Consider the following 13,481-nt stretch of genomic DNA (forward strand, 5'->3'; position numbering starts at 1 on the left):
ATTAAAATTGTCTGTTTCGGGTAAATTCAGCTAACTTGAAAATTAAGACACGATTTCATACTAAAATAGGATCGCCTCATAATAATACGAGGTTTCTTCAAAAGCATCGTTTCTGCTCATATAATTTTTGGATAATATCGAAGAAAATATGTTTTAGAAAGTTCATAATCCATTGGATTAATTACATTAGAGTGAAAATTATCCACAGTTACGTGATTATGTTTGACGTTTATAAAAAAATCACGCGTTCTTTCAATATGGCCGATACGTACGACTATAGATGGCCGACAGAGCGCACCTCTGGCGGTATAAGAACGAACCAAATACCTGGCGCGAATATTTAAATATGCGGCTCACAATACTTGACTACTTGACCATTAACAAGCGTTTAATAATAAGATTTCTTCCGGAAGCTTATCACTTTGTAATGGCATTTTTCATTATTATTTATATATTTTTTTGCTTATTAATTATATCTGATTTTATATTGACAAGTTTTCTAATTTCTAAAATTTCAAAATTATTTATTTGCGATGCTTTATATCCTGAGTGAAGTATTTAAAGACCTGAATTTTTATCGAAAGTGTGATCATTATTCAAAAGATGATTTGCAAACTCAGATTCACTATTTCCATTTAGAGCGCTGATTTGTTGTTTAGTTCTGAATTCAAAGTTTCTATTGGTTCTATCTTTGTAAAATAAATTACAATCATCCCAATTGAGTTTTTAAACTCCTTATTTTTTTGTTTGATTTTTGGTATCTTTATTATTAAGAATATGTTTCTTCATTGTTATTAGTGTAAAACGCCAGTTGAATAGTACCAGGATTGTTTTTATATATAATTTTAGAAGTATCGTTATCCACAGACAGAATTCTACGCCATTGTTTATTTCTATCTGTAGTTATCTTAGTGTACAACATAAAAATCTAGTTTATTATTCACAATAAAATGCTAGCGATATTTAGGTCAACTAGACTGGCGGTTTGGAGACGGAATACTAGCGAGTTCCTTCACGCTGCCGCTTTTATAAGTTAAAGCTTCTAGAACAATTTGGTTGCTATGTATAATTTGCCAAACAAAAATGAAAAATAATAAAAGAACATCCAAGAATCTTGTTTGAAAAATATCGAAACTTCTGGAATTCCGTTCAAATGAAGTAGTGGCGTACCGCTACATATCTTTAGAAATACCGTTTGAAGAGAATATTTTTATTTTTTTTATTTAGTATTTCAACTATCAATTTATTAGAATAACCGTAATTAAATGCTATATGTCTTATGAATATATTGTTTTATGGTTATATGCTATTTGTTTTTTTTTCAGGTCTTAAAATACTTTTAGAAATTAGGAAACATGTTAATATAAAAGCAGATATAATTAACAAGAATTTTTTTATAAACTCTCTTTTAAATATTTTCCCACTTAACTGGTCTTTCCCGTCTAACGATATTGTAATTCCTAATTCTTATAAACCCAGCCTACTCTTACCCCTCCCCCCTCCTTCCACTTCATCTTTCCAATTGCAATCTATATTTAATTTTTGACTTCGGTTTATACAAAATAAAATGTAAACATTATATTTATTTATTTATTGGACAATTTGCGCTTTTGTGAGATATCACCTCAGGGGCGCTATGTTGTAATAATCTACCTTTATATATAGATTTTTAATCTCCTGATGAAGGTGTATATATAATCTAACTTTAAACTTTATTAGATACAGTAACAGTTGTAGGTAAAGAATTACCACCAGTTGGAGTAAAATTAACACCTTTTAATTAAACCGACTGTTAATCTCATCGCACAGTTACCCTCCTTTTATTCATAAACACGGGTACAATTAATCACTATGTAATAATCTATGTGTAGCATCTGGTGACCACTTGTCCAACACAAGGTGCTGAAAAAGAGCGGGAAAGTGCCACGCGAAAGGGAATTTGAGAATGCTTCTCTCAATAAAGGTTTTAAATGAGGTTAGGTACATAATATAAGTTTTATTGGTAGGTAAAACTATTTTATTTCAGTCAACTTTGTTATAACTATCTTTAATTGTTGTGACAAACTATACGATATTGATTCAACTTATAGACACTGACGGTTGTAACACATATTTAAGCACTGCAAGTCTCCTATGAGTAAATTATATTAGGTACGATAACAGTTAATATCAGTTGTAGACATGTAGTCAATAATAGTGTTTCATTTGAAATAATCCATTGTGATGGTACGTAAAATTTAATTTACTCAAACAACTGTCATTCTTATTATGCGTAAATTTAGCATGTTATTATTCATTAACTCCTTCCTGTTCCGTGTTTTAACAATATATACTGACCCTCTCTCTGTGAATGACCAAATATCTATCTATTAAATGTAACTGTTGTTAATATCACTTAAAATGGGCGAAGCCTAACCAAGTGCCGCCCGCAGGGCCTAGCAGAATAAAACCCGCGGAGCGGGTTTTTAACTGCTAGTTATTATTATTATGTAATAAGCAGGCAGCATTCTTCTGATGCGCTCATATCTGATTTGACAACAAGTTTGACAGTAATTGAGTTGTCCTTTCTTCTCTCCAAATGTGAATCCAATAGAGCTTTGAATTGATTTATATTTGTTGCATCGATGACATGTTGTGGGAGTTTGTTCCAAGCATCCACTACTCTATTTGCAAGAAAGTGTTTTCTAGGATTAGATGCAAAAGGCGTTTTGGTAATTTTTTTGAGTGTCCACGGAGATTTATATTTTTATTAGTAGTGAAGATTTGTTGGATGCTAGGGCAACTGTAATGTCCAGATAAAATTTTGAAAGTCTCGATCAAGTCACCCCTTTCTCTTCTTTCTTGTAAGGTTGGTAATCTTAGTTCCTTGAGTCTATCTTCGTATCGTAGATCTTTCAGAGCTCTTGGTATTTTGTCTCTGTACTCTCTCTAACAGATTCACTATTAATTTACATATCTCGTTTCAGGTAAACCCGGAGGTCCTGGTCCGCCAGGCCCCGCGGGACCCACAGGTTCAAGAGGTAAACTATCTAGCATTGTATTATTATTAGCATTTATATAAAGCAATAGTTTTCATGACTCATACATTTGCATGAAGTTTCACGTTTCCGATAATGCGATAAAGCTTCCATATAAAAAAAACACTGGAAATTTTATTTAGTACGTACTACTGTTTTCATACTTAAAGATGATTTTATTGTAGGTCTGTCAGGGCCACGTGGCAGAGCGGGCAGGGCGGGAACTGACGGCTCCCCAGGGTTACCCGGAATCTCCGCCTGGATCCACAACAACACAAACACCCTGCTCATCCCACCCTCCATCGCCGGTAAGTGTACACAGCAGTATTCTTATAAACTATTGAGTACCTCATACAAGATGCACTTTTCAGAATCAACTACACCATCCCACTACATAATTTTTATTTATTTTTAGTTTATTGGGGAAACAAACAGTTTTCAATTTTATATAAATAATTACATTTTCCAGTGAAGTTTCCACTTAAAATTCATGTTACATACAGAAAAAACATAAATAAATAGAAAAACATGAAAACACCGTAATGAAAATAACTGAGATTTCTTAGATATCTTACACGGTGACCGGATAACTCATCAAAATGACAATTCAACACACCTATAAAAAGTGTTATAAAGTTATGAAAAGTGATGAAACAAAATTTAATTTTTGTTTTATCATCTTAAGGTGTGTAGAATTGTCATTTTGAAGAGTTATCATGGAACCATATTATACACCTTAATGAAAATATACACCTTTAGCCTCACAACATACCCAACTGTCCCACTTGCTGACTGGCTCTAGACGATTGGGATCGTTTGGGATTCTTGCGTGGTAGTCACATTGGTAAAAAAGTGTATTAAATACTTTCCAGTGGGCGGCGAGACTGTGGTGGTGCACGAGAACGAGTCCGTTCACCTACGCTGCGTGACGACGGGCACTCCCCCTCCTTCCGTGCAATGGTCTCGCGCAGCCGAGCCCCTGCACACCGGGGCCTGGCGCTCCTCGGGGATCGCGGCAGCCACGCTGGACGTGCCACGCGCATCGCGCCTGCACCAGGGCGAGTATTCCTGCACAGCACACAATGGGGTACCCCCGCAGGCAACCAAGACTTACAGACTGGAGGTGCATTGTAAGACCATTTTTTACATGTCATTGCTGGAAAACCGGATGTTTACTGAATTTTTATTTCATACGCTTGCACAGACCCGTGAAAAATCACCTAATATTTTTTTTTTTTTTTAAAAGAAAGACAAACATTCTCGCGTTACGAATAACCTGACAATATTTGAAAATCTCCTACTACCACCACAGTAAGCGAGAAATGTTGCTTGTGTTGTGATGGAGAACTTAGCCAACCGAGGAATTGAACACACTACGCCTGGGTGGGATCCAAACGTGATGTCAACTCGGCCACCGACCGGACGTATTATGTTAGGACTGGTTAGAATGTGAACAATTCATCAAATTTCAAAGTTAAAATTCAACTTCTCCGAAAGTTCTGTTATTATTTTGTTGTGGGTTCGTTGTTTCACAGTACTTGTATAGTAAAAGAACTTGAATAGGACTTTCATAGAACTTGAATATTAACTTTTAAATTTGATGAATTGTTCAAATTCTGTGAAAGCCGTCCTTAGTAAATCTATTTATTTAGTAAATAATGCTCTCTTGAAAATGGAAAAAGCATAGACCCTTCAAATTTGACTTTTTATTGTTATCATGTTTAATTCGTAGAACTCCATTTTAATTCTAAGTTTTTCTTCCATTATATTTTCATTAATATTATTATTCAATTTTTAAAAAACATTCTATAAACACGTTCTTCTGCAAAAAAATCTAAATTTGCTTTGAACCTCTATTTGTGTATTGGAATAGATTTTTTGTTTTGAAAATAAAAATATTTATTCTAGTTTCGCCCATGATCCGAATCAAAAACCAGATGATCCCTGCCAGGAATGGTTCCACAGTACAACTTGAATGTGAGGTCAGTATCTTTTACTTATTCTTAACTAACTCGTATAGTGGAAGCAAATAACTATATGTAGTACCATCCATAGGCGTACTGGGAATTAATTTAGGTTCTGTCTAGCAGCGAATAAGTTTTAAAAACTTTCAAGAAGATGAAGCTCGTGCGATACTAACACGTAATCATTATTATTCTGTAGGTTGAGGCATTCCCCGAACCGCTGCGCTACTGGGAGCGCGCTGACGGGCGGCTGTTGGAGCCGGCGGACCGCTTCCGCACGGAGATCACGCCCAGTTCCACTCCCTACCGCACCTACATGAAGCTGAAGCTCGTGCGGCTGCACCATCAGGACATCGGACAGTACCACTGCATCGCCAAGAACGAGCTCGGGATGACCAAAGGGGTCTTTACCATTTACGGTATGAATTTAATAGTATTTGACTTTAAAGGGATCGTTTTTATCTACTTTTTCATGTACCTACATTGGAGTAATTTTTTTCGTAGTTATCACAATATTATTAGATTAAATAAACCTTGTTTCTGAAATCTGATACTGGCTGAAATTCACAACTTATTTTAATTATTGCGTCTGTACTTGAATACTCTCGTACCTACATAACTAATGTTAAAGTATAATTAACCTTGTGCTTCCAACATCAGATGTTATTGCTAACCCATCAAAGTATTTGGAGGATTTGTCGCCAGATTCATGATTTATTTAGAAAAATTCCCAGTTGACATTAATTTTCAAATAGATTCGCTGTTTTAGAAAATTCCCAAGACGAAATACTGATTTTGAAAGCAGATGTAAGACTCTTTCAGATAATATTACAAATGGACACATTCAATTAAAAAAAAAATTGTATTGTCGCTCACCGGTCATTTTTTTCTTGAAAACCGTAAAGATACCACTTTATACAAAACTAAAAAATATATTTAATTAAACAAATGTCTTATAAATTTGATTTTGATTATTTTATAAAACAAATCGATATACTGTGTACTAAAAGCAAAAAAATATCCGAGGAGATAATAAGAAGAAATAAAAATAATAAAAAGAGAAAAATAATATGTTGGTTCTAATAACAAAGATGCGCCACAATTATTGTTTTGTTAAAAATAGTTTCAGTTAATTTTCCAGAAACGCCACATTTAGTACATATTCAAACAATTAAATTTTACCTACGTTATGATTAAGTTATTGAATTAATTTCAAGCAGCAGATTATTACGACGACTTGACTCTAATAACGGGGGTTTGCTCGACACTCACATTTTAATTATTTCAGATAAACGTATAACTAAAACCTCAAATGCTTGAAGAGGGATCCTTACGGATGCAAGTTATTTATGTTTAAGATTAATAAAAACAGGACCTTAATGTGAACAATCAAGTTACAATATTTTATGTAAAACACTGGTTAAAATTTATAAAACATTTCTCAACTATAAAATTAGCGATAAGCACCAGATTTTATTTTTCTAGACAGTGAATTAGTAACTTACAGAGGGAACCTTCTAGAAATATTTGAGATTTTAGTAATACGTTATCAGAAATAATTAACATAAACCCCATGGAAAAATCGATTTTCTAGGCCTGCTTTGGCAAAGTCGACCGTAGGTGTCCATTACGCCGGGCCGCTTGCCGAATATTCTTTTTACATGACTTTATCACTTATGTCGTTAGATTCCCACTTTATTTTACAGATTTGTTAGGGAAAATTCAACCGCATGTCTGACCAAAACACCAGTGACGGGCAACACACATTTTTGTGCACGGCTGTTTCACTTACGTCGTTAAGATCATGGAATTATTTTAGGGTATTGTCTCATCTTAAAATAAGAAATGCAGGCATTTTTTTTATTTCATCATTGACAGGTTTATGATGGTTTCCACATTTTCATCGGAGGAATTGAACATCATGAGAAGGACAAGTGGTGATATCAACCGATAATTGGTGGAAACATATAAGTAATCTAATGATTATTTTTACCTAATCGTGGCCCTGCTTTGGTGCTGAGAATCGGAATGAAAATAAAAACATTGATTTAATGTTTTATTTCAACACTTTTGTCTTTAGAGCAAGATCCGTCTCTCGGTACTCCACCACCAGTGGACTCGACTGGAGAAAGCGGCGCGCAGTGGGGCCCCCCGGTGCCCCCCACCAGTAACCTGGAGGACATCTGTCCCCCGGCCACCACGTGCCCCGCCTGCGCGCGTTGCTCCGACCCCGCGCTATCCCTGGCCGACCTGCTTGACCACCTGCGCGTCGAGCCCCTTGGCGGGAAGCAGTACAAGGGCCTGCCCGCTAGAACTACAGGTACTCACTGAAACTGCCAGTTAAACATACCCCATCCTATTACTACAATCTAAGCACCCTCTGAATTTCACATCCCAAATAAGGACCTCCCATAGATAATTTATTTTATTTAGTTCATTTAAACGCTCATAGGGCTTTTACATACAATGCTTTTTTTTTTAAATACAATAAAAATAAAGAGTTTACACAATATATAAGAATATACAGATTACATAAAATATAAGATTTAACAATGTATAGGTTAACAAAATATAGGTAACATGCAAGAGAGTTTACGAAATGTAGGAAACATGGAATTTAAGTAAGTGAAATAAAAATAGATTATCTGCCCATATCCTCCAAATCAATTGAATTAAAAAAGTGTGTAATTGTTGTTCACATTAGCCTATAAACTATGTAAGTTATTTAACAATCTCTATTACGCAAGATTAGGATAAGAATCGGCTAAAAGTGTAATAGAAAAACATTTATATCAATGTAAACATTCCATTAAACTGAGTTTAAATTTTGATTGGCAGCGGTAAACATCGATCGAACTATACCTATTACCAAGTCTGTGTAATCTTAGTTAGAATAGGCGAGTTTACGAAATAATTGTTAGCAGATTTTGGAACATTAGACAGGGCGTTCAGTTGAGTGTCCTGTGTAGGTATTCGCAACGAAATAACGCTTGTTAAATCAATGGCCCCAGTCTGCCATTCGATATTTTGAATAGACATACCATATCAGTCACTGTGCGCATTGATGATAAGTCGGTTAAGGCGATGCATCGTGTAATATTTTAAATTGAGCCGCTATCAATTACAACCCTTACGTAGATGGCGATAAGGTTTAAATTCCCGCTTAAAACCATCCGCCTGTTTTGATTTATGCAAGTAAAAAACATGGCCAAAAAGTGCCTTTTATTTTATTTTGTGGATGTTCAGGCATATATATTTAATTTTTTTTCGATCATTTTATAAATAAATTAATTCGCCACATTATACAATAAAATCATAACCAAAAATAGGTTCGCAAGTAGGAGATTTTGAACTATAAAGCAGTTTTCATAGGCCTTTACATTATTTTTTTCTGGGCTTATAAAAAGATTTATCTAAAAAATACTCGATTATTTCAAAGGCCAAGATGTATTCTACTCACAGTATTTAATTAAAGCATCTGAAACATTTCTAGGCGACCAAATTTTCAAACCAAAAACACATGATTTTGAATTACTACGTATGGCATCGCCTTAAGTTTAGCAAGTTCATTAAAAAAAATTTAATTAAGATCTTCGATTGGAATTAATAAAAACATTGGGCGATATGGCATGCCAACTGTCGCCGAGCTACGACCAAACTGCAAGGCATATCAAAGTTACGCATTAATTTTGTGTATAAGTAGAAATAAAGGCGGGGTGAGAAAAATGCAGAGTTCTTAAAAGTTATAAGTATTTATAAAAAAATATTTTTTCCCAGATTGTCAACTGTACGCCATCGGTAAACCCGTGTACCACCGCTTTTCGGAGCATAATTTCGGCTCTTGGCTGAGGGACTCCACCACTTCTGGAGATCCTGGGGTGAGAAAAAAACATCATATATAACCTAACCTAACCTAACCTAATGGAAAGTAATAAGGTTTTTACGAATATTTGCCATGGAAAAACATTGCAATATAAATGTTGTAGTCTTTTAAAATTCATTCTCCTTTTTTAATATTTGCCGTGAACTTAAAAAAAGTGAGGTTAAAACTTTGCTATTTCAAGTGGATTTAAAATGTTTCTAAATGTACTCTTATAAATATTTTTAGGGGGAGAAGATCTGGGTGACCCGGGAGACGGACACTAAGCATCTGTTCGAGTTCTCCAACAAGAGCTCTTTCCGGAAAGACCAGCCCACCAAGACTTACATGCTGGAGAATGATTATGTGGTTAGTGAGGAAATATTTTTTATTATTAATTTGTTAATGTTGTTTGTGTAGTTCATTTCTTCATTTGTTTTAATCTTGTTATCCTCCACAGGGCAACGGCCATATAGTCTACAATGGGTCGTTCTACTACCACGCAGGCAAGCGGCGACTTGTGCGCGCCGAATTGGGCAGCCGCGGCAAGGCGGGCGGCGGATCTGTGGCAGCACTGGCCACAGACCTGCCCGACGCTGCGGAGCCGCCCAGTCGCGCGCTCTACGCCACGGCGCATAGCTTCATGGACTTCAGCGCTGATGACAATGGCCTATGGGTCATCTACGCCATGAACAATAGCAATAATACGGCCGTTGCAAAGGTAAATTGAACCTTAATTAGGTAGGCTTTTGGTACTTGGCCAAAGAGGCAGCGCGTTGCGATGAAGTGTGGGCTCTAATTGGCCCAAACAGAATAGAATAAAGAATAACACAAGAAGTGCCTTGTGTGCGCGTTTCGTGATCCAAATATTTGCCTAATAGAGGCTTAAATTTCCAATATAAAACTGTGTTTACGAAATTCAAATGGGATGGAGATTTTCAATGTCAATGAGTGTAAGTGAGACGGAGCGCTGAGCTATTGGGTTAAATGAAACATTCAAATTTGTATGGAAGACACTTCTAGTGTTATTCTTTGTTCTATGACGGATACAAATAAGAGTTAACAATATTTTCTTCACAACAAACAACACCAAACAATTTCAAAGACAACTTTTCTTTTACCCTTTTCTTTCTTCATGCTCAAAACAAAAGAACTCGATTTTTTCTGTTCCTTTTTTCAAATTTCAAATTGTTTCAGACTAAGGAAAGGTAGGAACTTGATAAAACATGACAGTAGGAACCAAACATATTCTCAAAATTCGAAATTCAACAACAACTTTTAATACTTATGGATCGAATGGAGTAACAATATTCAAATATTGTAGGATTATTAATTTGTAACATGGAAATTTATAAAAAATAATACTTTTAGTTAAACATGGATATCTTGAACAAAGGTTTTTTTTTCATTTGACACTTGATAGCTATTATGCATTTTTTCTTCATCATAGATTATTTATGGTTGTTACCAACCTCCATTTTCGTCACAATTTTTATTTAGGTTTGCAAATGTATTATTTTACCATATTTCAGATAGATCCAGATAATCTGCAGGCTCAATACATCTGGAATATTTCCGTCAACCATCACAAGGTAAGCATCTCTTTCGGAGTTATGTATTATAGAATGTCCATTTGTCAGATTTAGTAAAGTACGATTGTCCACATTTCAGGTTGGTGAGATGTTTATAGTATGCGGAGTGCTGTATGCAGTGGACTCGGCCACGGAGCGTACCACGCGCGTGCGGCTCGCCTTCGACCTGTACCAGAACAAGTTGCTGGAGGTGGCGCTGCCATTCACCAACCCTTTCCGCAAGACCACGGTGCTAGCCTACAACCACAGAAATAGGGTATGGTTATATATTGTGTCTTTCAACACTAAAGAGTTCTGGTCACCTCTTAGATATGCTTCCACTCTCAAACCTCAAATGGAATCAGCAGCATTAAAAAACCCCAATAAAAAGATTTAACCTTTGAAACGCCGAGCTCCTGCGAACTAATACCTTTGTCGTGTGCCGTCCCTAAATTTGCACCAGCGAATTTTATTTTCGTGATAACATGTTTTTGTAAAATTATGTTTTTTCAAATAGTAGTCTTACCCGATAAAGTGTTAATATTTTTATACTAGACATAAAAATGTAATTTTTATAACTTATAATCTACCTTAAGTAGTTTCCCCAGAATAGCTACTTATATTCAGAGAAAATTTTTTTTCTATCATGTTATACAAAAATATTCTTGAAGATAGTATAAAATATATATAAAGATAGTATAAGTATTTTTCACAATAAAATATAATGAAAACAGAACAGACTACACGAACTGCGCTTTAGGCAGCACATTTAAAATAAATAAAACACAACAGACTACACGAACTGCGCTTTAGGCAGATCATTGAAGAATGACGCTGCTGAAAGTAGCTGCTCTTATATATCATTTTTTACTTTGTTGCCAATGGAATTAAATTTATTTTAGTAAGCTACAAATTTTTTTTAGGTTGCAAAATTCCATGAAAAGTGAGTATGTTTTGAATGTACCAATCGGCCACGGCAGCGTTCAACGCGGTAAAACTTTTTTGCTGTCCGACGGTATTTTTTTTCAATTAAAAACAAATAATATTGTTTTTTTTTTGTTTAATTTGTAGAACTCCATTTAATCTTTATAATATTTTTATGTAAATCAAATTTGATAATGTTTCAGTTTTAAAATGGCATCGAACGCCATTGTCACAATAATAAAAAAAATACTTAATATTATTAAATTTGATTTACATAAAATTTTTATAAAAAAACAAAAAATATATTTTTCTATCACATGTCGCCACTGATCACACTGCCACATGTCACAACGGATCACGTGACACGCGCTCTGTCTTATCTGTTGCTGGAACGAGTGCGTATCACCTGATCCGCTAGGCTGTACCCAGTGGCGACATGCAATGGAATTTTTTGATTTTGTTTGACTTTTACATTTTTTACTCCAAATTTGCACTGGAATCCCTGGTTAAAGTCTGTCGATACATGCTTATACAACCTGTATATGAGTAGTATATTTCTTTTACTCGTTGTATATGGAAGCAACGTATATGGAGATGATGGAAGTGTTAGATAGAGTGTGTGGAAGAGGATTGAAGCAAGGCGGGAAGGACCGAGGACTGGATGCGAATGGCGAAGGACTGCAGCCAGTGGAAAGCATTTGTAGCGGGCCAAATCTCACCCTGGGAAGTAGCACTGTGATAGTGAAGATATGAAAGTATCCGCTTCCAGCTAGTAATAGGAGAAGCAATGCCTTTTAGACTAATAATTTTGTTTTCTTTATTTACAGGAGCTTTATTCGTGGGATCGAGGGAACCAGCTGACCTATCCTGTTCGGTACCATGAAATAGGACATAATTCTACTCTGACTCTAGACTCTGGGCAGGCCCAGCATGCAGGACCCCCTGAAGAGGACACAGTTCACTGAGTAACCCCATGACTGGTTCAACCACTGACAGGGTTTAGATGCAGCATTATCTGAGTGATAAAACACGACAAAATTTTTATAAAAAAATCTATGGTTAAGTTATTTTCGAAAAAAGAATGATTGTTCAATGCAGTTGGGTATGAATTTTTAATTTATTAGTTCGTAGGCCGGGTTCACACATACAGGTATTGCAGCCAGAGTTGATACGAACGCAGATGCATTGCTTGCATAGAGTTGACTTTCAAAATTTTTTTTATTGTTAGTATTAAAAAACAACACTGTAAAACTTTTCAAATATTCAAATACAAGCAATGTATATATGCAAGACGTTTTGCAGTATAATATACATTGTTTTGTGTATTATCTCTTGATCAACCGTATAATGTGAATTTTTTTAATTTTTTAATTCTAAATCACATTATTTTCCTTCTCTATAGTTAAACTGACGTTTTTTTACCCTTTTATCTCAAAACTTTTTACTACTTCTCTAAACAAATTAAAATATACAATAGTGGAAATTTCATCGGTCAGTAATGGAACAAATTTTATAATGTAAACGGTGATGTATGTTTCCCAAATACATTAAATTAAGAATAAGTTAGGTATAAAGTTTATATTTTAACTCGACACCAAAGATCATTATTATTTATAAAATTAATAAAAAAATATTGAGTACAAATTTATTTGTTTATTATTTTAATCATAAGAGTCAGAATAACAGAAATAAAAAAAATTTGAGATATCGGTTAAATAGAACGCAGATTGTATAATACAATGGTATTTTGAAAAGTTTCCGACCTCATCGACATAAATTAACTGTAAAAAAAGATCACCGTCCGATACATAACCTTAACATATGTAAACCTTAAAAATTTCAAGTCATTCTGATCATTACTTTGTCTATGGCAAAAAAAATTCCAAAGTTGTCTGTCAACAATGGAGAAAATTGAGTACCGCGCAGTGATAAAATTCCTTCATTTGATAGGCAAGAAGACTGAGGAAATAAAAGATGAGTTAGACTCTATATACGTATATGTATGAAGCCTCCATTTACAATGGTCAAACATTGGGTGGTTGAGTACAAACCTGGACGTACGAGTATTTTAGACGAGGAATGTTCACCGCTACAACTGATGAAATGGTCGATTTAGTGCATCAAGCTGTGATGGAAGATCGTCGAC

The 13,481-nt window shown here is 35.0% G+C and overlaps 1 protein-coding gene across 1 annotated transcript in view; it reads left to right on the top strand.

Moving 5' to 3' along the window:
* LOC149418707 (uncharacterized) overlaps nt 1-12,900 on the top strand; it is a 28,542-nt gene extending 15,642 nt beyond the window's left edge. The window contains exons 5-16 of the mRNA XM_089638931.1: nt 2,967-3,020; nt 3,203-3,325; nt 3,890-4,147; nt 4,926-4,999; nt 5,181-5,400; nt 7,062-7,301; nt 8,759-8,859; nt 9,090-9,209; nt 9,301-9,561; nt 10,373-10,432; nt 10,512-10,688; nt 12,163-12,900. Of these exons, the coding sequence (XP_089495057.1) occupies nt 2,967-3,020; nt 3,203-3,325; nt 3,890-4,147; nt 4,926-4,999; nt 5,181-5,400; nt 7,062-7,301; nt 8,759-8,859; nt 9,090-9,209; nt 9,301-9,561; nt 10,373-10,432; nt 10,512-10,688; nt 12,163-12,300 (1,826 nt within the window). The 3' untranslated portion in view covers nt 12,301-12,900. The remainder of the gene's footprint in view (nt 1-2,966; nt 3,021-3,202; nt 3,326-3,889; nt 4,148-4,925; nt 5,000-5,180; nt 5,401-7,061; nt 7,302-8,758; nt 8,860-9,089; nt 9,210-9,300; nt 9,562-10,372; nt 10,433-10,511; nt 10,689-12,162) is intronic.
* Nucleotides 12,901-13,481: the final 581 nt, after the last annotated feature.

The sequence above is a fragment of the Hesperophylax consimilis genome, chromosome 13 (genome assembly GCF_061612785.1).
Source record: "Hesperophylax consimilis isolate HC1 chromosome 13, BYU_Hcon_1.0, whole genome shotgun sequence".
Classification (NCBI taxonomy): domain Eukaryota; kingdom Metazoa; phylum Arthropoda; class Insecta; order Trichoptera; family Limnephilidae; genus Hesperophylax; species Hesperophylax consimilis.